Source organism: Molossus molossus, unplaced genomic scaffold (genome assembly GCF_014108415.1).
Source record: "Molossus molossus isolate mMolMol1 unplaced genomic scaffold, mMolMol1.p scaffold_m16_p_17, whole genome shotgun sequence".
In the NCBI taxonomy this organism is placed as follows: domain Eukaryota; kingdom Metazoa; phylum Chordata; class Mammalia; order Chiroptera; family Molossidae; genus Molossus; species Molossus molossus.
The window spans coordinates 57,925,422-57,952,874 of NW_023425352.1; the positions used below are offsets into that span (position 1 = coordinate 57,925,422).

The 27,453-nt window shown below is 46.1% G+C and overlaps 1 protein-coding gene across 13 annotated transcripts in view; it reads right to left on the reverse strand.

Annotated features, from left to right (window-relative positions):
• KCNMA1 (potassium calcium-activated channel subfamily M alpha 1) overlaps positions 1-27,453 on the reverse strand; it is a 701,914-nt gene that overhangs the window by 220,180 nt on the left and 454,281 nt on the right. For all 13 annotated transcript variants that reach the window (XM_036264760.1, XM_036264756.1, XM_036264758.1 and 10 more), the window contains exon 6: positions 11,729-11,804. In XM_036264760.1, coding sequence (XP_036120653.1) covers positions 11,729-11,804 — 76 coding nt within the window. The remainder of the gene's footprint in view (positions 1-11,728; positions 11,805-27,453) is intronic.

The window sequence follows — 27,453 nt, forward strand, 5'->3', positions numbered from 1 at the left end:
TTCAGGGGCAGGAAGCTTGCCCCACCCCCAGCAGCCAGAAGGCCGTATCAGTAGGCCAGGCCAGGGCCTACAGGAGAACAGCATCAGGGCTACTGAACGTTGTCCCTAAATTAACCCCTCCAGCTGTGTTCAAGTTTTGTTTTTTAAATTAATTTTTATTTTGAAAGTCTTTAAATCCACAGACATAATCAAAGAATAGTATAATGAACACGTGTATGTCCTTCACCTGACTAATTTGCTTTGTCTTTACTTTTTCTTCTTTCTTTCTTTTCTTTTTTGGTTGAACCATTTTCAGGTAGACTATAGACATCATGACACAATCCCCTAAATATTTCAGCATTCAACAGCTAAGGACACCGGGCAACCCAATCACAACAAAATCACCGTGCCTCAGAAAGTTAACAGGAATTTGGTAAGGTCCTCAAATTTCACTCCTTATTTAAATGTCTCTATTTACTGATGTTTTCACTTTTTTTCACCCTGATCCAGGAACTGACCAAAGTTCATTTGGTTATAATGTTGCTTTAATCCAGGGATCAGGAAAGTTTCTGTAAAGGGTCAGTTAGCAAATACCTTAGGTGTTGCAGGTCATAGAGTCCCTGTTACAATTACTTGAAGCTGCCACTGTAGGATAAAAGCAGCCTTAAACAACATATAAAGAAATGGATGTGGCTGTGTGCCAATAAAACTTTATTTACAAAGCAGGCAGTGGGCTGCCATGGGCTATAGTGTGCCAATCCCTGCTTTATTCTCTTTTAACCTACAATCTACCCCCTTTTTTGTTTGTTTTCAATAACATTTAATTTTCTGTGCACCCAGGTCGGCTGTCTTATAGGATGCTCCATGGTGTGGATTCGTCTGATTGGTTCCCCCATGATTAGATTCTGTTTAGGTTCTTCAGTTAAGAATATCTGCCTCGAATAGCATCACATCAGGAAATCCCAACTCAGTCACACAGGTGTAGTCACTTGGTTACCCTGGGAATGCCAGCTCTCGCCACAGAAAGGTACCCATTTCCCTTTGTAATTCATTTGCCATCTGTGCCGTGAGGTTCTGAGACCATAAGAACATCCTGTTTTCCATCAACCTTATACCCAATCGTTTCAGCACCCACCAATGTTCCCTGAGCGGATCAACTGGAACTCAGTAAGATTTAAGGTCCCCGGGAGGAGAAGCCTTGTCTGCCTGGGTCCTGGGAGCAGCGATCTCTGGCTCACAGTAGGGCTCCCGTGAACATGCGCTGAGTGAGCATGTCTGTTCCTCTGCAACCTTCCCACTAAGCATCACCCCGGCCCAGCCGGCGGCTCAGTGGTTGGGCATCGACCCTGCACCAAGAGGCCACCAGTTTGGTTCCCGGTCAGGACACACGCCCAGGTTGTGGGCCCAATCCCCAGTGGGGGGCATGCAGGAGGCGGCTGATGGGTGTTCTCTCTCATGGATGTTTCTATCTCTCTCCCTCTCCCTTCCTCTCTCTCTAAAATCAATAAAGAAAAAAAAGTCACCCTGTTCGCTCTCACTGGGCAGAGCTCCCGGAAGGCTGTTGTGGGCAGGTCACCTCCCTGTCAAAGGCTCCCTGATGAGTAAGAGTTTTTCCAAACTCTCCCCTCCGATTTCCAGCACTGTCTGAAGTTCTAGGCTTCCCTCCCACTGCTCTTCCGAACTCCTGGAACACTCATCACAGCCAAACCTACTTACTATGTCTTTGTTTCTTATTCAGATGGAAAGCCCCTCCCATCCATCCAAGTCGGTTCTTCAAAGCCTGGTTCGATCCCCGCCGCCCCTGCAATGCCAAGTGATTCTTCCTCTGGGCTCTTCCCTCCAGCCACACACTGGGTATCCACCCCGCTGTCTCAGACATGTTTTGTAATGTCATTTTAGATGGCTGTTCGACTCGTACCTAACCACATCTTGCAGGAAAGAACTCTCTTTTATCTCATTCAGTGCCCCACAGTGGTCTCCCACCTCCCACAGGGTGGTTCAGCCCATCATGTTTCATGGATTGTTCTAGGCCTCTTCCCTCCTCTCTTCAAGGGGAACCAAAGGTTTAGTTCTAAGAGTTTAAGATCATATTAATAGCAATGGCTAACACTTTTATTACACACCCCACTATTCTAAGTGTTTCTCACATGTTAACTCATCTAATCGTCATGATGACTCCAGGAGGTCATCCGGAGGTGAGGACACTGGACCAGGCCCACGCCCATGAGCGGAGCTGGAACCCAAACCCAGACAATCTGGCTGCAGGACTGCCCCTCGGCCACAACACGGCAGAGCAAGGGTCACGAGCTGGAGGGTCATAGATGAGACAGGGTCCGAGAGTCCTGCCCAAGGGGGAGAGACTACCTCGACATTGATTAACACCTAAAACTGCCACAGCAAAGAATGGAAAGGAAATGTTCAGATGACTAGTCTGTTCCGGGCCCACACGTGAGGAAGGCGGCTGGGGCTGCGGTCCGCGGGCAGCTGGGGTTAGAGGAGGAGCCCGCAGGGAGGTCGGGGTCAGGATACCAGGACGGGCACGATGCCAGAGCCCAGCTTTCCTTGGCCTTCGATCGTTTTTCGTTTACATGACTGAGCAGAGGAACCATGTCTTAGTTTTCTAAAGCTGGTTCTGACAGTTCAGGGAAAGAATACGCAGATATGTTCACTTTTGAAGTGTGTGCAACAACTTCCTTGTGGTTCAAAGCCAGACTAGGAACATAGCCAAGAAGTCCCCGCTGTCTGTCTCGGTCATTTCTAGCGTTGCCAGGTTACAATAATGGCCTATAATAATGGGCAATATTTACTGAGTCCTCATCATGTGCTGAGTTCTTCATTTTCCCTTTGATACTATCATGGTTCCCATGCCCAGGTAAGAACGCCGAGGCTTAGTGAGCTTCAGCAGCTGGCCTGGGAAAACATGGTCAGTAAGGGGTGCAGTCAATATGCAAACCCAGGACTGCCGCCCCCAAAGCCTGCTGACCTAGTGACGGAGAGGAGCACAGAGAAGCGCGTGGACCTGTGGTCCTGGGCCACTTCGCTCTGCCCACATCTCTTCCTGCAGGGCAGCCCGTGGCTGGGTGGCGTCTGCCTGCAGTGCCTGAGCCAGACTGACTGATGGAGGATCTCCCAGCTCGAGAGAGCTATGAGGTCGAGACCATTAGAGGCATTTTTAAGAAACCAAGTGGAAAAGAATCTTTCTTCTGAGATTTGGGTATTAAAAAAACAAGCCTAGAGCTCACGAGGGCCCTCTGCCTTGTAGAAAGCCTGCCCGGGATGAAATCTGAAAGACATGGGGAGAGCAGCGGGACCCTGATAAGAGAAGCTGGACCCTTGAACTGGACATGCCCAGTTCCCTCATGGACCCACAGGCATCCAAGGCTAGTTTGAGGCGGATTCTGTCATTACTTGCAATTTAAAGCCATCTTTCTACAGCGGAGGGGTTGATATCCAAAACGCCCTTGGAGAGCCCAGAGCTGAGCAGGTCTGTAGAGCTGATCTGGGACCGGCTCCATCTGTGGGAGGAGCGCAATTCTGCACCACCCACCTCTGTGTAACCAGTGCGGTCAGTTCTGTGGCCCTAAAAGTTCCGGGATGAATCTAGCCCAGATCTGCCAAATCCTGGCCTTCGTCCCTTTTCCAGACACTAACTACTATGGGTCATGCCTCCCCTCTAAGTAGTTGCTACAGCTGTGAATGAAGATCACCAACTGGCCATGGTCCTGTTTAAAGCCTCTCATCTAAGCCTCCTTCAGAGCTGGGAGATGCTGTAACTCGTCTTCTGTTCCCTAGAGCAGCCGCCAGCCCGAGGCCCACTCACTGGCCTCGCAGTGTCTTCTCTCTGGACGAACCCACCCCTCCTCCCCAGATATCTGCAGAGTAGAGATAAGGCAAATGGATAAAAGGCATCCACCCAACAAGCCCTATCAAGTGAAGTGACCCTGGCAGTCAATGTTGCAGCTGGATCCCCACCACATCCTGTCCCCAACCAGCTTCCCAGTGGGAAGCCAAACAAAGCAGACCTCCCTGCCTCCACCCCCCACCCTCTAGGTGCACTCTAACTGGCGGGAGCAAGACAGATGTGGAGCAGGTAGCCAGTGGCCACGGCAGAGATCTCAGGGAAGCATGTATTGTTCATTTTCTCAGATAATTAAGTACCAAGTACAGATTCCCAGACCCTAAGGCCTGAGCAAAGCAGTATCCCACCAATCACCACGTGGAGCCTCGTGAGCTAGTAAAACTATTGGAGTCTCTGAGCCTCTCGGTGCTTCAGAAAAAACGACCTAAATATGGTGATTATTAATCTTTAAATGATTAGTCACAGTAATAGTAATGGTGCTTAAGGGAACTCTTGCTGTGCGTAGAACATTTAATCACTGTTGCTGAAAGAGTCCATATTCAGTGCTGAAATCTGATTATTCTATTGGCATCAGCATCATTACAGATCCCTGGTCTTAGGAATTTGTTTTCCAATTTAAGTCCACAACCAGGCAATCCCCTAAAAGCTCTGTGCACAAGATGCAAGGTTAACCCCTGCTGGGCGCTCCGTCCTCTGCAACTGGCACCTCACCAGGTTGCAGGGGACTCCTCGGAAGGAGGGTGGGGGAGCAGAGACAGGGTTGTGTGCATGGCGAAAGAGGCCCCAGGAGGCAGCCCCAGACTTCATGGCCAAGCCCAAGGGTCGGACCAAACATGAAGGTCCCCATGGTTAGACTGGCAGGCACTATTCAGATCTTAGCCCACTCCCCATGCCTGAGGGAGGGAGGGATTGTGACCTTACTATGAGAACCTAATGCGTCTAAACAAAAACTTTGCAGGATCATTTCTGGATCTCACGACCTCTCACTAGCCATTAAAGAAATCCACAGCAGCGGATGCTGCAAATCATTGCGGGCAGGCACCAGAGACCCTCTGTCCCTGTGGGTCAGAGACCAATCCAGGACTGCGTAGACCTGGAGGATGACAGTCTGTTCTTTCTGAGACTACGGCTGCAAGCCCAGAGCTGTCTGGGGCCATCTCTGCCCTTGGTGTATTTAAGGAGATGTGTTTTGGTTAAGCCTGAACATGCCATCCGATTTCCATACAAACGCACAGATCTGTCCCTGTTCTGCCTGTCTGCTATCTTCCTCTACTTCTAGTCGAGGCTACAGCCAGGTGTCAATGCCCTTATTCTGTTTTATTGTTCCCTTTGCTGGACAGAAGTAAAATATCCACCCCTGCAAAGCCCTCTGGACAGTACCACTCTGAGATGAACGCTCTGAGCATGAACCAGGCCACCTCTACCCCTTCTATGCCTCCAGGTCCCTCCGGCTCTGCCGCCCCCCACCTTGCGCTGCCCAAAGCCCATCCCTGACATTCTCACCTGGACAACTGCACAGACTGGTCTCATCCCTCTGCCTTGGATGCTTCAAACCCTCTCTTTAGACAGTTGGTGGAGTAAATGGGTCGTTCTAAGACATGAACCTGATCGCATTCTTCTCCCCCTTAGGCCCATTCAGCACCTCTGCCTTGCTCTTTGAGTCACATCCATGGCATCACTGATGTGACCTCTAACTGCACAGTCCCTCAGACCCCCCGATGTGGCCTCCACCTGCACAGTACCTCAGACCCCCCCCGATGTGGCCTCTACCTGCACAGTCCCTCAGACCCCCCCCGATGTGGCCTCTACCTGCACAGTCCCTCAGACCCCCCCGATGTGGCCTCTACCTGCACAGTCCCTCAGACCCCCCAATGTGGCCTCTACCTGCACAGTCCCTCAGACCCCCCAATGTGGCCTCTACCTGCACAGTCCCTCAGACCCCTCAATGTGGCCTCTACATGCACAGTCCCTCAGACTCCCCGATGTGGCCTCTACCTGCACAGTCCCTCAGACCCCCCCGATGTGGCCTCTACCTGCACAGTCCCTCAGACCCCCCAATGTGGCCTCTACCTGCACAGTCCCTCAGACCCCCCAATGTGGCCTCTACCTGCACAGTCCCTCAGACCCCCCAATGTGGCCTCTACCTGCACAGTCCCTCAGACCCCTCAATGTGGCCTCTACCTGCACAGTCCCTCAGACCCCCCGATGTGGCCTCCACCTGCACAGTCCCTCAGACTCCCCGATGTGGCCTCCACCTGCACAGTCCCTCAGACCCCCCAATGTGGCCTCCACCTGCACAGTCCCTCAGACCCCCCAATGTGGCCTCCACCTGCACAGTCCCTCAGACCCCCCAATGTGGCCTCCACCTGCACAGTCCCTCAGACCCCCCAATGTGGCCTCCACCTGCACAGTCCCTCAGACCCCCCAATGTGGCCTCTACCTGCACAGTCCCTCAGACCCCCCAATGTGGCCTCCACCTGCACAGTCCCTCAGACCCCCCAATGTGGCCTCCACCTGCACAGTCCCTCAGACCCCCCAATGTGGCCTCTACCTGCACAGTCCCTCAGACCCCCCAATGTGGCCTCTACCTGCACAGTCCCTCTGACCCCCCAATGTGGCCTCTACCTGCACAGTCCCTCAGACCCCCCAATGTGGCCTCTACCTGCACAGTCCCTCAGACCCCCCAATGTGGCCTCTACCTGCACAGTCCCTCAGACTCCCCGATGTGGCCTCCACCTGCACAGTCCCTCTGACCCCCTGATGTGGCCTCTACCTGCACAGTCCCTCAGACCCACCCCACTGAATACTCTTTATTAAGAGCTTCACTTTGGAGCTCTTTCTGAGATCATATGCGTAGTACAGTGATTTCAGTTCCAAAAGTATCTCCCCCCGCCCAAATGTGTTTTTAGGTAAATGACAGTACATATATATCATGGGATGCTACGTGGAAAAGAATAGTGATATGGTAGAATATTAGTAATGTCACCTCAACCATTGGTGGTGTTGGGGAAATTGTACTTGATCCTTTATGCTTCTCTATATTGTTGAGATATTTATAATGAGCATATATTACTTAGAGGAAACAGGAAGTTTTCCTCCTTCTAAAAATTGCTAGGTAGGTCCTGGCTGGGTAGCTCCATTGGTTAGAGCGTAGTCCTGATACTCCAAGGTTTCAGGTTCAATCACCAGTCAGGGCACATACAAGAAGCCAATGAATGCATAAATATGTGGGACAACAAATCTCTCTCTCTCTCTCCCCCCCTCCCTTCCCTCTCTCTAAAATCAATAAATTAAAAAATTGTAACTGCTAGGCGATCCGTGGTGTGTGTGCGCTGTCCTTAGACATCTCCTTAAACACAGCAGACTACATTCCACTTCCAGCCCCACCCCCTACATACGTCCCATGGGAAGTTCCTTAAATGCACTGAGTTGAACTTTCCTTATCTGCTGACATCTACAGTACAGGTGTGACGGTTTCTGGGTGAGTGTGTGAATATTAAATAACTGGCGTTACATTACAAATTTAACCGGATCTTCTGAAACCTAAAGCCGCCGCTGTTCTCCCGTATGTTCTCTCTGCTCTTCCCTGGTCCTGAGTCGGCTCCCTGTTTTTGGCTGGGGAGAGAGCGGCAGCGAGTGCCCACGGAGGACGTACCGCCCCAGAACAAAGATGGGTTTTACTTCAAGTTCAGGATTCAGGACTTGAAATGCCAACTTTCATCTGCAAGGCCAGACCCAGGAGAGAGGAGTGTTCTGACCATGCAGCCGTCGGCTGACCACGGAGAGCCACCGGCCAAGCCAGCCTAGACCAGACCTGCTCGCTGACCCAGAGTCATGGAACATTGTTCAGAAGTGCTTGTTGTTCTGAGCCACTGAGTGATCAGGTCACTTATCACTGAGCGACAAGTAACATGTAGGAGACTTCCGGGTTTTTTAATACATAATTGTCTCCATAAAGTCTGCAGCATGAGGGGCACATTTATTTATGATACTGACATAGTTTTGTTTTGATTTTGAATACCTTTGGAATTACACTGTATAAGTGTTCATTGTTGATGTATAGCATGTAACTGATTTTTGGACATGAACCTTACTAAGTCTTACAGTTTGCTTTTATTTTCTCCTGGGTTCCCTCTGGAGAAAATCATTATTTGCAGTAGATGCGTCGTTAACCATCAATACCTGCTGCGCTAACCAAGCTGCCCGTGCAGCCTTACCCAGCGGGGCCACTGGGCCTGAGCCCGCTCCCGGCTCGCAGGGCCACCGAAACTGCCAAACATGCACATGGTGACAGCGACCTTCCACGTCCCCTTCAGCAGGCCCTTCTCAGTACCCAGGGCCTTGGGGATTCTTCTTTCGGCCGCCAGTTCGGGGAATGGCCCTGACGCTATCACATAACTGCAATTTGCTTCTTTCATCTGTTTTTCCTCTGACTTCCTGTTCCCTCTCGTTTTCCAGGTAACCCCTTAAGCCTCTCTGTTCCTTATTTCCCCTCCCTCCCTCCCAGCCCCACATTAATTCTCTGCCTGCCTCTCCCAGCTCTTCGTCAGTAAGGCCCCCAAAGAACAGGATGACACGGCCATTTCAAATCATTATTTCAAATCACAGTTGCGATGTCCCCATCCCGACCCAATGCCACAGACTGACAGGTTGGCTTGGATTTACCACCAGAGAAAGCCAGACAGAGTCGCCCTAAAGGTGATTACGGGCCTCCACCCCACCTGCCTGGACGGTCCCCCTGGAAGCAGCAGAGAACAGAGATGTCACCAGACAATGGCTCAACGTCCAAAGCCCTACGAAACCAAGGCTTCCATTGCTCTGAGATCTGCGCTCGGGTGCACGGGGCAAGGAGCTCAGCCAGGCACCTGGAGAGAACAGGGCAGCAGGCTCTCTGAAGTCCCTAGAGTTCTTCGGACCAAAGGAAGTTTCCATTGGTGCCTGGTGATCTGGCCTTGGCCTGCCCTCCTGATCTCTGCTCCCTTCCTTGCAGCACAGAACCCAGTCTCCAGGAGCACAGTCCTCAAAGTCCCGCCAGGACCCCTGTGCTCTCTGCAGCTTTCCCGACTGGAAGTCACCCCACTCCCCATCTCTCACGTGCCCCTTCTCCAGCCCAGCAGTGACACCTCGCTTTTACAGGTCACAGAAGACACCCCTTTGCCTTGGAAAGATGCCTGATGGCCCCGCACGTCTCGCCCCAGTAGCTGCATCCAGGCACCAACCACCGGCCAGTGGGCCAGGCTGGCTCTCCCTCTCCCAGTGAGCTCTCTGACTGCGGGGCTCTGCCCCAACCCCCGCCTTGCTGCAGGCACAAGCCGGGGCTCCCATTCAACTTGCATAAATGACTGTCACCTGGCTGTGACCAGAAGCAACAGGAACTGGGACAATCCAAGTTGTGATGATAAGCACCCCTGACAGTAGGAGTTTCATTCAGTGGGAAGTGGGGGAGTGGGGTTCTGGGAAATGCTGCTTTGGGCTCAGGAGGGCAGACCGGCCCCCTCCCCCAGGCCTGCCACCCACGACCCCTCACTGGGGCCGCTCCGCCCCTCTGCACTGGGCGAGTGAACCACTCACACGTGTAGAGGTGCTAGGCCGACTGTTCACCAGGGATGCTGAGCCTGCGCCTGCAGCCGAAGGAAAGGACTGTGTTCGGAGGAATGGGAAATGGGGTGGGGATCTCTGGGCAAAAGTCCAGAAAGAGATATTTATTCAGAGGGCGCCTCAGCCTCCCAAGCCCAGAAAAGGAGTCACATGAAATAAAGGACCGGAGAACGCAGTGCCCGCCACATCATCCCTCAGAGCGAGGGCCCCTTCTGCAGATGCTGGAGTCAGAGGACCGAACTCGCCCATGTATGAGGTCGTCGTGACAAGGCGAGGAGGCATGTGCCACGTCGGAGTGCGTGGGTGTCTCCACAACCACTGTCCCCCTGGGAGAAACATCCGTGCCCTGAACACAGCCCTGGTGACCAGCACCGATTCTGCCCGAAGAAATACAATCCAGTGGAGCAAACACGGTGTAGGTGAACAGTGGGGACTATAGATCGGCTGAGTTTTTGTTGTTGTTAATCCTCACCCAAGGATATTTTCCCATTGATTTTCAGAGGGGGTTGGGGGGAGCGAGAAACATCAAAGTGAGAGAGACACATCGATTGGTTGCTTCCTGCATGTGTCCTGACCAGGGCTGCGGATCAAACCTGCAACCCAGGTTCATGCCCTTGACCTGGACTCAAGCCCGTGACCTTCGGTGCATAGGCTGATGCTCCAGCTGCTGAGCACACCAGCCAGGGTGAGATTTGTTAATAATTTTAATTTCAGGAGTATAAGAGTCCGTGTATAGAAGAGCCGTAAGAAGGCAGAAATCAAGGCTATCATCACTCAGAGAAATTATGAAGATTAACAATATTCACTCTAAATCAATAATCTTACATACCATTAAACAGAGGGCTAATAACCCTGGCCGGTTTGGCTCAGTGGTTAGAGCGTCAGCCCACCGACCAGTGAGTCGATCGCGGGTTCAATTCCGGTCAAGGGCACGTACCTCAGTTGCGATTCATCCCCAGCCCTGGTTGGGATGTGCGGGAGGCAGCCACTCGATGTATTCCTTTCCTGTTGATGTTTCTGTTTCTCTTTCTCTCTCTCTTCCTCTCCCTGCCTCCCATTCTACCTGAACAAAAATGGAAAAATGTCCTCGGGTGAGGATTAAAAATAAATAAATAAATAGAGGGCTGATAAATCCTGACCCCAGGGCATGAAATAGGATGGCAGGACACATGGGAGAAGACTACAGTGTTCCATGTTCCCTCCCTCTCACTCAGCTGATAAAGGGAATTTACCTCACATTCACATAGATGGATAGGCAGGGAGGGAAAACCAATTTGGACTTAACCCAAAATAAACAAACAAAACCCACTAAGACCCAAAGAAGAAAGCCTATAGCCTGGCACATTTGTTGGGCATGACAGATTTGGTGCCGAAGCCAAGCCTGACCCCCAAATGCAGGTGTGTTAATTGTACCTCACAAAGCAGAAGGGCCCTGCTTTTAATCAAGTATCAAACGCGTCAAGAGGAAATGGAACATTAGCAGTGAGCTTCCTCAAGTGTAATTTCCTGTAAGAGAAATTTACAGCCTGCACTTACTCTCCATTAGAGTACGTCTAACTTCTTTCATTAGTTTCTTCAGCAAGACAGCCCTGGGTTCGGGCCAGCTCTGCGAACCCTCAAGTCATCGGGAAAGGGATCTCCGGGGATTTCTCCTCCTGGGCCAGTAGGGTTTTCCAGACCCTAACACCACCAGCAGAAGCAGCCGTGGTGCATGTAGCAGCAGAAGGTTTTTAGGGAGTCCCCAAAGGCAATCCACAGAGCAAGCCCCAGGGGCTACACTAGCTATAAAATGAACATCTAAAATGTACTTTGAAATGAAATGATTTTCTGTTTGCCATATGAGGTTTGTGATTGCCTCTCAAAAAGCATTGCTTCTATTGCTTTTATGGCCAGGTTCAATTTCTTATTTAGTGATGTAATAAAGGGGTGCTTTAGAACGGGGAGCAAGGACTTCCGAATCAATGAGCAGATGTATCCCTCATCTGCGGGGCACCTCTCCCCTTGACACCCAGCTCATTTCCTAATTTCTGAGCAACCCGCGCCGGCCCCGAAACTGGGGACACAGGCAGAGCTGTTTCTCTCCCTTTACCGTGGAGCCCCCACCCAGACCCAGCCCCGCCAAAGACAGCGACCCCAACCCTACGCTGAGCTTTCTCCGGGTCTCTGGGGTGCGTCGCTCTTTCTGTGAATAATGGAACTTGAACTTTATTGTGATAAAGGCAACGCACCTGATATTTACCACCTGGCACTGGAGACCAGAATGGAGAGAGAGTAGGAGGAAGAACATCTTACCTTGTTTTAAGGATATTCAGAAACTGCAAGATTTCTGAAAACTGGATCAGTCTGAGAGCCCTTAAAAATCTCAAACCTGAAAAGAGAAATGAAGAGACGTTATTTTCAGCACGTGGCATCGATGTTCGCAGTGTGATTTGCAGCTGCCAGGGGTGAAGGGGGACAAAGTCCTTGCAGAGTCGCCTCTCAGTACCTCGGACCCATCTTTCATCCAGATCCGTGACGGGTTCAGTCTCAGCTGCTCACACTGACTCTCACTAGAGGAGGCTGTTTGGAGCCACTGTGAGAGAGTCCATTTAACAGGTCCTCTCTCCTGTCCGTCTCTGATCTAAGGCACTGTTTCGAAGTTACCTTGTTGCCTGACAGGATTACGTCTCTGAAAAATTACTGGGAATATCTCAATGTAACCTTTATGCTAAGAGCAGATTAGGAACAAATCAAATAACCTTGTCTTTGACGGACTTTCTAAAATCTTCCTCTGCATCCTGAAAACATGAAGAGTATGGCCTGCGTGTTCTCTGTTTTCTACAATCTCACACCCTATAACTTCAAGCTTCCAAACTTAGATACTTCCACTGTCTACTGCGTGCCAAGATCAAGGTTTCTCCTCCGAATCAGCAGCCTCTCTCAGTGGAGAAGAGCCAGTGTTTCTAGGGGGCAGAGGAGCGGGAGACGGAAAGAAACACGATCAAGGATTAAAGAAACTTCAAGTTATTGTTGTGTTTTAATAGCCAAGGGTAAAACATATTTCTGCTGAGATCAAATCTGTGAGTCAGAAACATTCTGAGTCCCACGTGGGTTTTAACGCTTGGCTGTCCTACGAGAGACTGGCTTACTGACAGCAGGGCTTTGAGACATGTTCGATGGCACATCCTCTCCCAAAGGGAGTTTCTTTAGCAGATTTTCCTAAAGCATTCTATCCAGTGCCCCCACGTGCCAGGCACAGCTAAGTGCCAAGTGGGCTAAGCTGTTGACAATGGCGAGACTTTTTCTGCCCCCATATGTGAGACAGTAAGGGGGTACAGAGGTGAATGCACAGAGGTGGGAAGAAACAGAGGGAAGAAGTGGTAGTGAGTCACCAGACACCCAGGATGAATCAAGGAGAGCAGACAGACCGGAAGTTTCCCTAAACAGCTCTACTTACTCCTTATTCAAGTACAAGGAAAAAGCTAATTTAAAGCCCATGGGGTGGGGGAGTGGGGGGTCCCATGCACAAGAGAGAAAAGAGGATAATGTCTCAAAAAGAAAAATTCTCATCTGAATAGGATTTACCTTCATGAACAAAAGATTATTTTCAGAAAACATTCACCTTCTATTTTAAATGATATTCATATCAAAATGATATCTTGTTTTCTTAAACAAGAAAGTGCAGAGATGAGAAGGGATGTTGGTGAAATGAAGAGACTCAAGAGTCCAAAACAGAGTCCTAGCCAAACTGATGAAGGTTGACTGAACACTGCTGAACACTGACCTTGATGCAGAGGACAAAACTGAGAGGTCATCTCAGACTACAGGAAAAATAAGGAAAAGAGAGAGAGAGAACATTAAGCTTAAGAAACTATAAATGGAGAGAAGATCACAAAGGGAAGTACAGACAAGATTATAAGTATGGTCAGGACATAATAGGAATGAACTTTCTAGATATGAAACAGATTCTAGATTAAAGGGTAAAATTGATGGCCGGCTCTTAGAAACCAGTGTTGCGAAGTACTTGATTTTTTTCCTCTAAAGATCAAGTATTAAAATAAATTTAAAAATAAACACAAAGGGTCAGGTGGGGAAAGGATTAGCTTTAATGCAACTAAGATCACATTATGCAACAGGAAGTTTTACATGACAATCAAGCAGTGCTCAGAATTTTCAGACAACAGGGTCAGGCCCCAGATTTGCATACCTGGCCCAGTAGTTATTCAATAGTAAAGGCAACAAAAAATATTTTCAAATATCTAAGGTCTCAGAAAATATATTGTTTGTGAGAAAGCATTTTCAAAGCAGTTTGCAAGCTTTATTCAATCAGAACAAGTAGTAGGAGCTGGAAAGTGTATTTTGATCAATTTCTACTATTGGTCCTAAGCATCCAGCCCAACGCAGGTGGCTGACCTCACTCCAGCACTGTGGGCACATGCTGCTGGGAGATAAAATATTACATAAGAAACTCGGGCTAGAGGAAGACTGGCAACACTGACCCCAGCCAAGGACATAAGGAGTCTTTAGTAATGTATTGGCCACTGATGGACTCATTCCGAAAATTCTGTGTGTGCATGGACATATATTCACTTATGGAAATAAAAACAGAATACAAATGACCTAAACTTCTAAACAGCTTTCTTTCTTTGTATCTTTAAGTGATGCCACTTGCATCCTACATTGTTCTTATGTAGCTCGTCACTCTTTAAAGTGACTCACAAAAACAAAAGAATAAAAGCTTTTCTTTTTCAATAAGGTATATGAAAATCAGGGTAGAAAAAAATGCACGCTGCAGCCACAAGCTCCCGTTCTCTGCTAGAGGTAAACTGGAGTCCAGCTCTGAACCGTCTGCCAACAAAAGCAAGCAGGGAGACACGATAAGATTAATAATGTATAAAAGAGAAAAACAAGCTGGCCCTCAGGAGAACAATTATCTCAGGGTGGAAACCCGAGAAAAACGTCCCTGAAAGGGGCCCAGGGTGAAGCAGGAGCAGTGATCTCATGGATGGAACAGCAGAACATAAGAAAGTTCAACACTGGTTAAAAAAATCAGTCTACATGTTATCCTTAGATCAAGCCACAGTTCACAACAGCTCCTCACTGCTTTCTGCCCTGGACTCCTTATGGTCTATTCTCCTCACAGGAATCAGAGTGAACTTGTTAAAGGTAAAATGGATCTTGTCTCTCCTCCTCTGCTCAAAATCCTCCAATTCCCCCATTTCACACAAAGTCAAAGTCGTTCAAGGACCTAAAGCAAGGTCGCCCCCCTCTCCTTTTGGACTCCTTCTCCTCCTCGCATCACCTTCCCTCTGGTCTGGCTGTCTTCTTCAGTGACCCCCGACTGCAGGCATGCTTCTGCCTCAGGGCCTTTGTACCCGCTGTCCTCTCTGCCAGGAATACTCTTGCCCAGATGTCCACCTGATGCGCCCCTGACCTCCTTCATGTGTTTACTCAGTGTCACTATCTCAGTGAAACCATCCCTGGTTACTCTACCCAAAACTGGAACTCTCCCCTCGCTCTCCCTATGTCAGAGTACATAGTTATTAAGAAAAGAGAAGAGAGCAAACTAAGTCTGAGTAAGTTGGGAAACAAGTTTCAGTCACCCCAGGGAGTAGCCAGCATCTTTCTGACAATATCCTGCCTAGCGGACTAAGTTGGACAGACAACTTTACAGACACCCTGGGTGGGCTGGGGAACCAGCATCCCCTTACCCAGAGTAACAGGGGAAAGAGAAAACATCCTTGCCTGAGTAATTGTGCAGAAGTCAAATGAGGAAGCAGAACTATGAGGCATGTGCAGTAGAAGCCAAAATGACGACCACAAAAGCAGGAAGAGACTAGCCTGGAAAAGGATCAGACTGGAGAAGGGCACAAGCCCCCAGAAGATCCAGGAAAGAGATTGGATAGGGGGTGGGCATTAGCACAGACCCGGGAAAAGCCAGGAAAGAGACTAGATGGGAGGAGGGCACCAGCACAGGCCTGGGAAAGGCCTGGGAAGAGACTGGATGGAGGAGGGCACCAGCACAGGCCTGGGAAAGGCCAGGGAAGAGACTGGGTGGTTTGAAGAAAGCCTGCTCTTTTCCAAACCCAAGGAAATACATGGAGGCTCAGGAAGGACCTGGGGGCAGCTGCTGCCCTACAGCCTGCCCGCTCTCTCCACTTCTCCCAGAGGGTACTATCACTTGTCACTCTAATAAACCTTGCCACTATCACTAAACTCCTTTTATGTGAGTGTCCCTGAAATTATTTTCCTGGAACAACACACAAGAGCCCATTTCTGCCAGTTACACCCCAGCTCTCTCTCTCTCTCTTTTTTTTTTTAAAGAGAAGTTTATTTTTTAATATGTTTTTATTAATTTTTTTGAGAGAGAGAGAGAGAAACATCAATCAGCTGCCTCCAGCACGCCCCCCACCGGGGATCGAGCCTAAAACCCAGGCATGTGCCCCAACCTGGAATCAAATGGGGACCTCTCAGTCCTTGGGAGGATGCTCAGTCCACAGAACCACACCAGCCAGGCAACACCCCGTCTCTTTATTTGTCTTACCTGCTGTTCTTTTCTCCTCAGTATAAAGCACATGCATCTTATTTATGTAATTTGCTTTCTTTCTACTTAGCTATAGCAGCAGTTCCGTGAGGGGAGGAACTGATGTCTGTTTTGTTCGTGGCTGTGTTTCATGTACCTAAAATAGTGCCTGGCATATGGTGGATGCCCAATGAATGTCTGCTTGAATTAAATGAAAAAATCAGACTTGAAAAGGAATTAGATGGCCGAGAGCTAAAGGTTAGATACCCTGCATTCAGAACCACACGTTGCTGGCCAAAGGGGAAATCCAAGAGCTCTGAGGTCGGGGCTAATGCTCACAGGAAATTCAAAGCCACCTAACCAAGGAAGAGCCTTAACCACTGGCCACTCTGCTGCACCCAGAGAGGGCCCTGAGGGGTAGGGCAGCAACTCAGATTACATAAAGGAGGCCAAGAGAAGGGAGGTAGGAGGGTCAATGCCTGAGTGACAAATTATTCATCTTCTCTGCTTTATACTACTATATTCTTATTATTTATCCCATAAAATTAAAAATCTCTGAAATAAAATGACCTTTCAGGGAAACAGAAAATGGCTATAACAGAATTGTGAACAAAATGTGTGTGTACCAAAAATCATGAAGTATGCCCCCATCCCCAAAGGTACCATGTCCAGATGGTTTTACAAGTGAGTTCTTTCAGACAGTCAAGAAAGAGCAAACTTCCCTACAGAATTTATGATTCTACAATCAATTTTTATTATATAGTAATAAAAATATTTGTCTCCATTTTCCTATACTCTACATTGGTTTATAAAGCTGGCATTAGCTGAACACAGGCAGCCCACACGTGCCCCACAAAGGGCATGTTCATGACACTAATGACTACCTATAAGAATCCTACATAAAATACTAGCATCTCATATGCAAAACTATATCAAATGAATAACGCACACGATCTGTGTCAGATGTTGTACAGTGCAATCCAGATCCCTTCTTCAGGGATCTTTATTGATCCCAGCTCCTGAAGAGTGGCCTCACCCAAGGTTACATCCCTGCTAGAGGTGGTCCCCAAAACTGGTGGATGTGGGGACAAAAGCTTGCTGCCTTGCCTTCATTTAGGACAACTCTGTAGGGCCATCCAGCTGCAGAGCGCCCCATGGGGTGGGCTGCGGTCTCAGTGCAGCTGGGGCTCTATACCTAGTTTCCTTCTTCTCTCACAGACAGATACCATGAGAACCCGCCCTGGAGATGGACACCAGAAGACTAAGTATTCTGATTATACCTGTGGGTGCGTTGGTGGTACTCAACAAATGGCAATGTCATCACAAGAAGCTATATAATTAAAACAGCATAGGGTCATATACAACCCACCAGAAAAGCCAACACAACAAACAGAAACACACACACACACACACACTCACAGTATATAGTATTATTGTTATTTCAAATTATTGGTGAAATGACGATATTCGCTATGTTATAAATCAATTTCTACTGAAGCCTACTATTTTTAATTACTTCCCACATGCCAAAACCTTTAACTATATTTTATTTAATCCATACAACAGAAGGAGATAGTTAAGGATAAACAGACTAGAGTGTTCAGCAGTTTTTAAGCAACAGAGTCAGATTTCAACCCAAATTTGTCTAACTCCACAAAGCCCACGCTTGTAACTATTGCCCTGGCACAGGCATTGGCCAACTTTCAAACATCAAGCACTTTCAGCACTGTGGTCATCGTAACGCTCCTAACAATTTGCATTTCTATCAGTATATAAATGCCCTTTGCCAATATCCCCACTGTATTACATACTGTGGTTAACAAACAAAAAAAAGGTGCCCTAACCCATGTGGCTCAAACGTAAGAGTGTCAGCCCACGCACCAAAGGGTCACGGGTTTGATTCCCAGTTAAGGGCATGAACCTAGGCCCCGGTCTGGCGCATGCAGGAAGCAACCAGTTGATCTCTCTTACATTGATCTTTCTTTCTTTCTTTCTTTCTTTCTTTCTTTCTTTCTTTCTTTCTTTCTTTCTTTCTTTCTTTTCTCTTTCTTTCTCTCTCTCTCTCTCTCTCTCTCTCTCTCTCTCTCTCTCTCTCTCTCTCTTTCCTCCCTACCTCCCTTCCACTCTTTATAAAAATCAATGGAAAAAAATATCCTTGGGTGAGGATTATCAAAAAGGAAAGACAGATGAAGGAGCGAATGTAAGAGTCCCAGTTTGATAAACTCCAACTTCAAACAGGGGCTCACTGTTCTTTTATTTTGTTCTTCTGTGTTAAAAAATATTTAATTATTTTTTTTCAGTATTAAGTCATTTTACTTTCTTCTTTAAATAAACTGGTTTTTACCAGTGTACCTGTGTGTTCATCTTTTCTTAGTAATATATTTGACCTCTCTTTTCATTATTGATTTTTAGAGAGAGAAACATCGATGTGAGAGTGGGACATCAACAGGCCGCCTCCTGCACGCTCCTCACTGGGTACTGAGCCCACAACCCGGGCATGTGCCCTGACCGGGAACCGAACCGGTAACTTCTCAGTACTTGGGAGGATGCCCAACCACCTGAGCCAAACCTGCCAGGGCTGAGCTCTTTTATAATAAGGATATTATATATTATCTCCCACAGTTTATCACTCTTCTTTCAATTTTGCTTAGTTTTTTTTCCTGTCTAAAAGTTCGCTTAAAGTTGGTTTTTCTGCCCTGGCCGATTTGGCTCAGCAGTTAGAGCGTTGGCCCACAGACCAATGAGTCATGTTTGATTCTGGTCAAGGGCATGTACCTCGGTTGCAGTTCACCCCTGGCCCTGGTCGGGGTAGTGTAGGAGGCAACCAGTCAATGTGTCTCTATCACATCAAGTTTCTCTCTTTCTCTCTCCCTCCCACTCTATCTGATAATAACTAGAAAAATATCCTCAGGTGAGGAATAAAAAAAAAGTTGGCTTTTCTTTTTTAATTCTTAAGTTTGTTATATAGTCAAATATATGTCTTTTCATCATTGTTTTATTTTTTTTCAATAATCAAAGATGGTTGCCTCCAACATAAAAACAGATTTTTTTTAAATGCATTTACATTTTCTCTTGGTACGTTCAGGGCAGTGGTTCTACGCCTTGGCTGCACATGTCAATCACCTAGGACGCTCCTGAGGATTACTGATACCTGGATCTCACTTCTGCTTCCCCTGTTCTGACCCAGTGGGCCTGGGCTACCGCCAGGTACAGGGTGTTAACGTTCTGAGGCGATCGTAACGAGCCATGGAGGTTGAACAGCACTGCAAAGTTGTTCAGGAACTGAGCAGACAGTGAGTATTTTAGGTTGTGTCACAACCACCACACTTGGCCGTCAGAGATCCATCACCAAATGCGTATGGTTGTACTAGGGTAACATTTTATTCGAACAAGTGGACTGTGGGGGTCTAGTTTGCTATGCCTGCTTTAGAGACCTGCTCTTCAAATTTCATGTGGAAACAAATCCCCTGGGGTTTGTCAACATTCAGATTATGACTCTGCGGGTCTGCGAGGGGCCTAAAACTCTGCATTTCTAACCAGTTCCAAGACTTTACAGTTGGTCAGAGACCACACTTTGAGAACACAAGGCTGCAGGACAGAGGTTCCCAGCCTTTGTTGCCACTACAATCACCTGGGATTATAAGACAATACTGATGCCTTCCCCCCGCCCAGATACTCTGATTTAATTGGCCTGGGGTGCAACCTGGGCATCAGGATTTTCCTAGCTCCCCAAGTGATTCCAAAGTGCAACAAGGTTTGGGAACTTCTGAGTTAGGGTATCTTTTCTTCTTTTAACTTCTAGCTTGTTATTCATCTTGATGGATATTCATTTATTATGATTAATAGTGTGCCAAAGGAACCAAGTTTTAATATTCTCCCCAAAATGGCAAATTTCCCTCTACCTAAGTAATCACTTGAGTAATCTGAAACTGGCTCTTTACTTTTATTACTTTTAAAAAACATGCTAGCTAACTATAAGTTAGGATAAATCAATAGTGTATGGAGAGACTACCTATAATGCAGTCAGCTTAATATTTTAGTGAAAAAGTACTTTTAACAACACTAGGAGAAATATAATTTCTACTTTAGGAATTGTAAAAGTTCCAAATCACTTTGTGGGGGTAAACAATAACAACAATAAAGCAAACAAACAAAATAAGATAAAGTACTGGCATATCCAATAAACAAAAACAAATAGAAAAAAGTGTCATGTACAATTATAAACTAGTAAAATGTGAAAAACTCAGTGAGTGGGGACAACTTTCCAAAAAATGTAAACTTTGAAAGTTGATATGCACAAAAACGAAAATCAGTATAGAATAATAATTGAAATATAAATGGAAAATGTTATTAATAGCTTCCCCTCAAAAGACTTAGCACCCATATACTTTACTTTTAATTCTTGGAAACATTTACATGTAATTGAGATGTCAAACCATCACAGTACAAAAAAAGATGGAAAATCTCTCCCTTCCTCTCTCTCTAAAAAAAAATCAATAAAAATTATTTTTTAAAAAAAGATGATAAGCTACTATATTTTTATTATAAAATAAACATAAACCTGGTACCAAAAACTGACTCTCAAAACAAAGAAGTAAAATAATCTCACTGAGATTAGAGATGCTAAAATTCTACATAAAATACCAATACATATGATTCATTAATGGATTAAAATAATGCTCCAGAGAATTCTGATTAAATATAGCAGATTCAACAGAATGGTTTATCTCTAAGTCCTTTCAAAACCTCACTAAAATAATACTAAAGGGAGAAAAAATCAACAAAGTCCCACAAGGACAAATAACGGAGGAGGCAGCAGCTACAGTGCATGAGAGGAAACCGGATGTTGGTAGACAAAACGTGAACATCCTGTTAGAAATTCACCGGGCAAACCTGAGAAACATAACTTCACATCCATGCAACATATATAGTAAGAATATATATGGATATTTATATACATAGCTCTATCTATATATTTATCTATTTCTTTGATACTAACAGAATATCAGACATGTCCTTGGTCAATAAGTTTTGATGAGGAATTCCACAAAGATTGAGGTTGGTGGGGGTAGTGGGGTGAGGAGATCATAAAGAAGAAGAAAACAAATGTCCAAAAGATGGAATGGGTGACCGGCAGTGTGAAGTGGGAGGCTGGGACAATGACTGACAGATCAGGATATCAAACAAGACCACCCAGTATACAGCAGTAAGTGTGGGCATTTTGTCGGGTAACGCAGTATCCTGAGTAAACTGGTAACTCCTAAAAGAAAGAGGCTGTCTCCACAGCTACAAGACCAGCTACTGGGCCAAAATGCCCTACTGCACACCCCTGAGCTTCCCCGACAAACAAAGACGGCATTTGCACACAGGCTAACAGAAAATCTCAAATTCAAAGAAAAGCACAAAATCAAAAATCACCGAACATTTGAGAAAAGTCAGACTTTCTTTGAGGCAGATACATATTCTGACACGTGAGGATACAACATCAGCAAAGCAACAACTTTAGAAAACGTTTAATTGCAAAACACATGGAATTTGTGAGAAAATGTGTCAACTCAACAAAAATCTACTAGGTATCTTAGAATTTAAAATTCTAAACACGGAAACTTTAAAAGACCAACTAATCAAAAGAATGGACACAGCCGCATGCAGACTGGCGTGCTGGGCTATCCAACAGTGGTCTCTTCACAAAGAGACAGCGACTCAAAGTACAAAAGTCAGGACACATGGAAGAGAGGTGTGGAATTTTCAATATGCATGCAATTGAGTTTCCAGAAGGAGGAAATAAAGGCAACAGAAAGCAGGAAAATTTGGGTGGGAGGGTGCGAGAGACAAACCAAAGAATTTATATGCATGTACGCATAACCAAAGGACATGAACAACAAAGCCGGGGACAGGGTGGGGGGGATGGGGAGGAGGGTGTCAATGGGGTAAAAAAGGAGAAACATCTGTAACAAAAATAAAATTAAAAGAAAAAAATCAAATTAAGAAAAAAAAATAGCCCTGGCCGGCTTGGCTCAGCGGTTAGAGCATCGGCCTGCGGTCCGGAGAGACCCGGGTTCGGTTCCCGCTAAGGGCACGTACCTCGGTTGCAGTTTGTCCCGGCCCTGGTCGGTTGTGCGGGTGGCAGCCACTAGATGTGTTCCTTTCACATCAATGTTTCTCTCTCTCTCTCTGTTCCTCTCTCTCCCTCCCACTCTACCTGAACAAAAAATGGAAAAATGTCCTAGGGTGAGGATAAAAAAAAAGAAAAATATATATATATATAAGAAGGAAAAAATGACTAACAACAAAAAAAAAGGTCAACTAGCCCAGCCAGTGAGACTCAGTGGATTGAGAGTCGTCCCATGGACTGAGAGGTCCCGGTTAGATTCCCAGTCAGGGCACTTGCCCGGGCTGCAGTCTTAATCCCCAGTAGGGGGAGTGCAGGAGGCAGCTGATTGATATATCTCTCACATCAATGTTTCCATCTCTCCCTTCCTTCCTCTCTCTCTAAAAAAAAATCAATAAAAACAGATTTAAAAAAATAAAGAAAATTTCACCAAATTCCAAAATGCAGACATCGTATAGGTCACATTTACCACAAAGCAACAGAGTAAGAAAATCACAAAAGAACAGACAAAATCGACTGTATTATAGAGAGAAGAATGTAATATATGACAATGAAGTCGTCATATCGTAAGTCAAAAGGGAGACACACACTATGCAATAATGATGGAACAACGATTAGCAATGGGGATCAATTTACACAGTCGCCTATACTACAATCAAAATTAAATTGAGATGAACTGCAATTAAATATAAACAATATACCACAGAAAAACTGAAGAAAATGTAATTTTATATTTATTAGCCCTCTGAAGTAAGGAAACATTTCTAAACTCAGATGTGAAAGGAATCATAAAAACTTTTAAATATCAGATCAGCCATCATAAAAATATCAAAATTCTACATGTCAAAAAAAGTAATGAATATAATAACTTTCAGAAAAATAATGTAATCAAATATGATATAATTAGGATAAATTTTTTGTAATGTCATAAGCATTTATATAAAATATTATATTGCTAGTTCATAAATAGGCAAAAAAGTCATAAACAGGCACATCATGAAATAGGAAAAATAACTAGTGAACAATCATTAGAAATTATTATATTTGGCTGAAATAATTAAAATGCATATTAAACAAAATTATGCTAACAATGTGTTTATTCTACTTACTTGCAATATATTTGAGTTTTGCTTACTAGAGATAACTCTGCAATGAAATAGTCTTATAATTTGATGGTGGAATTGTGAATTGATACAGCATTTTCAGAAACTAATTCCACATTATAAATCAAGTTAATTCCATTTCTGGGAATAAAGCCTATGAAAATGCAACAAAATATGAAAAAAAGCTACAGGAACAAAGACATTTATTGCAAAATTATTCATTAAGCAGGAAAAATAGAAAGCAGCTTAATCTCTGAAAATAAGTCTTCTTAAATATAGTCCATCTTCTTTATGGGATTTTACACAAGTTTGGAAAAGAGCGTAAAATGAGAAAATGCTTATGATACAATATTAAGCTAAAAAAGTAAAATGTAGAAAGTAGAATGGTGGTTATCTGAGGCTGAGAGGTGGGGGAAGGGATTTATTTAATGGGTACAAAGTTCCAGATTTGCAAGATGAAAATGTTCAGGAAATTGTGCACAACAATGTAAATGGATTTAACACCACTGAACTGCACACTGAGAAATGGTTAAGATGGAAAGTTTCAGGTTATGTGTCTTTTACCACAATAAAAAATAAATAGCAAACTGGAAACAGTGAAAAGAAAAATGAAGCTGGATGTAAAGCACATGTTCTCTCTGATGAAACTATAAAAAATACAGGTATATGAAAAATAAAAACTAGAAGAAAAGTATGAAATGTTCAAAACGGTTGTGTTCTGGAGGCAGCGTTTGGGAATTTCTTTAATTTTTCCCAGTTTTTACATTGTTCTACCATATTTACATTAAAATTCCTATTTACAGTCATGATTTCTGGCTGCTGCTGTTACAACGTCAGGACTGGTGCAGGTTCAACGCCTGGAAGCTGGAAGCCCTGCAAGAGGCCCCCAGTCACTTCTGTCCCTTCGGAGGGTCCGACTTGGCATCTGGACCTGAGTGATCAGGTCCGGGTCATCCGGAGAACTAATGCCATGAAATTTCAGCAGTAGCACTAGACAGGTTAAAGGATTTGGGATTTCCTTCCTAGATGGAAGCAAAATTGCCATATTGACAGAAACGGAGGGATACACAGGTAACTGATCAACAATTCACTGCTCACAGGATCCCACTATCCCCAGACAGAAAAACTCAGGAGACTCCTACAAGCAAGGTCCCTTTTGAGATGGAGAAAACAAAACAGCAAACACATCCAAGCCCGTGGTGGGAAGCAGCTGGGGTTTTCCAGTTTGCTCTTTTCCATTCCCTTTAACTCCTTAATCTTTAAATCCAAAAGGCTGAAAGGTTCAAATAAACCTCTGTCATTTTCAATCCCTCCAACACCACACAAATCCAGAAGATAAATTATTATTGTGATATCTGACAAGGTCATGATCGTGGTCATCTGGCCTTGCAGGCTGACAGCTCAAGTGGAAAACAGGAGACAGACACAGCACAGGGGGGCATCCCCAGATTGTCTCCTGCAGCCAGCTGCCATCACTGGATCCCACCCCCCATGCCCAACTCAGTCACTGACAGGCTTCTCAGCCCCAGCACAGAGTGAATCAGGGCCTCCCGATTTGTCCCCCACCTTATCCCAATCCTGCTTCCTGTCTGATGGAAGATAAACATCAGTTGATATTTGAACTTGGATTGTGACTCCATTCATCCATCCATCCATCCATCCATCCATCCTTCCATTCATACATGCCATTCACGTGCAGTGAATCTGTACCACTCATTCACTGTTCTACACATGAAGGCACAGGGGTGATGCTCCTGCCTCAAGAGCCTTTATTTAAATAGGGGAACCAGAAAGTAGAGAAACAAAAATGTTGAAATAAACCAAAAAGTCTTATTGATTTCCCTCATAAATATATATGAAATAACTCATCTTTTCCCTCTCCATGGCCAGAACCATGGTCCAAGTCACTGCTACCCCCAGTTTGCCCAGGAGTGTCTCAGCTGGTCTTCCTGCTGCACTCCATCCCCTTCCCCACATGCCCAGAGTCCATTCTCCAGCAAGCAGCCAGCACAATCTGCTCACAGACCACATCACTCCCAGATACAAGCTCTCACATGGCTTCCATCTCGCTAGAGATCAAGTTCAGAGTCCTCGCCTTGCTGTTGAAGCTTTACATGATCTAGTCTCTCTTCATTCCATTTCCGTTCTTCTGGTCCTCACACCTTCCACACTGTATCTCTCTCCTCCCACTCCCCAGTTCCTTCTCAGCTCAGGGCCCTCCCTTCCATTCCCTTCTGGAATGTTCCTCCCCCAGATCATTGCCAGGCTGGCTCAACTGACAGAAGCTCAGAGAAACAGCCCCTGGCCATTCATTACCCTGCCCTTCTTTGTCGTACTTGTTACCATCTGAAAAGATCTGAGTTGCCTGCTGAGTTGATTCCCCAGCAGCATGAGCTCCACTGCAGACCCCACACCCTACTTGCCACTACCCATCATCCTCCAGAACAGAAATGACCGGCACATACTAAGCACTCACTATGGAAAACGAATGAATACATTTATGAGAAACCCTTTCAAAAGAAATGTAAAAAAGAAAATTATACAATAAGCTAAGCCTGTGATTTTAGTCCATTGCTCAACCTTATCTCAGGAAATGGTCTCTTTTCTCTTAGCTTAAAATTGCCATCATCCCTGCCATCTCTCACCACTTTGGCACTGGGCCTCATCATGCTGGGTGTCCTAAAGCACAGTAGCTCTTTCTAGAAGTGAAGAAAGAGGCAAGATAACAATCCTATCAGCAGATCTCAGGTCACAGACACAAGGCATGAATATTTAGACTCCAGACAAAGTCCTGGGAGATGTCTTAGCCCAAGGAAGCCTTTCACGTCAGTTCTAATGGAAAAGATGGACTGGGATTCACCTGTCACTTGTGATCCATGATTCTGCCACACCTGCCCACGCAATGCAGCAGTAGCACAAGTTCTCTGTCCGCATCCCAGTCCTAACTGCTTCCCTGGCAACCACACTCCGTTCTGGAAATGAGGCTTGCTAAGACTGGGACTTTTAGGTCCAGAAATGTATATTTAGCTCATTTAAGTTCAAACTCCTATGCATTATGGATGCCCAAATAAAACCAAACGCCTATTGGAAAGCAGCTGAAACAAGAAAATCCTCCCTTAGGATGTCTCTTATGATCTTTGCTGGGTGAGAATAATGAAGTATCATCCAAGACAGGCTAGGCAACCTTTTCATGGCCCAGTGTGAGGACAGAGAAAGCAAACTAAAAGACCTGAAAGACGCTGTTGTCCCTGGGGGGAAATGTGTGTGTGTGTGTCTGTGTGTGTGTGTGTGTGTGTGTGTGTGTGTGTGTATGACTTCGTGTGTGTGTGTGTGTGTGTATTCCATAGCTCTAAAGGCTGCTTGTGAAAATGGTGACTCACTGGAAATTACTACCACTTAATAAACAAGGAGGCTGCTCCCATCATTTGCCACAATTCCCCCAACATTTCTGAAATATATTCTTTAATATCTCAAAAACATTCAGACGCTCTAGAGACCAGTTACATTCCTCTAGAAGGGAAGGAGAGGGCTCCTGCCCGGTCCAGCACTCAGTTCAGGGGCGATGACAGCACAGGGGGATGGAGAAGGCCATCACCCATCCACTGGACACTCCCCGCAATCCAGCCCGTACGGAGAGCACTCCTTTCCAGGGCAGCCTCCAGGAATATGAAATATTGGGGGATAAATGCCAGGATTAAGGGAGACCTTACCCCAAGAAGCACAAAGCCGGCAGCAAGACACCAAGGACTGCCAGCAGTTCTGCGGTTCCTCCTTCTCAGGAGCGGGGGGCCCGGACCTCACCCGGTAGCCATCATGGAACAAATCGCCCAGAGACTTTTTGCGACGCCTGGTGGGCCTGCAAACCTCTGTGCTGGTGCTGTTGGGTGGGTGATGGTAGACCAGAATCTTACTGGGGATCATGACAGAGGCAGAGAACTGGGCTGGGCTCCAAGTTCCCTTCAATTTACTTCTTGCACAAGCAGATGCTCGGCAAGAGCCTAGAGCAGCCTGTGTCCCTCTATCTCGTGCTGTAGACAGGTCCTCCTGTCTGGACAGTGCTGCCCACCAGCATCTATGTCCTAGTGGAGCAAATAGACTCTCTCTCAGCACCCGCTGTCTGAAGCACAGCAGAAAGGCTGTTGGAAAGGGAGGGGCAGCACGCTGATCCACTATGTCCTACAAGCTGATCCATCAGCCTCACTCTGCAAATTACCACAAAAGCTCCTTTGGACATGGTTTAGGAGTATGGAAGGAGAAAGGCTATATATAATTCCTCAAATCAGGGTGCACAGAATAGAAT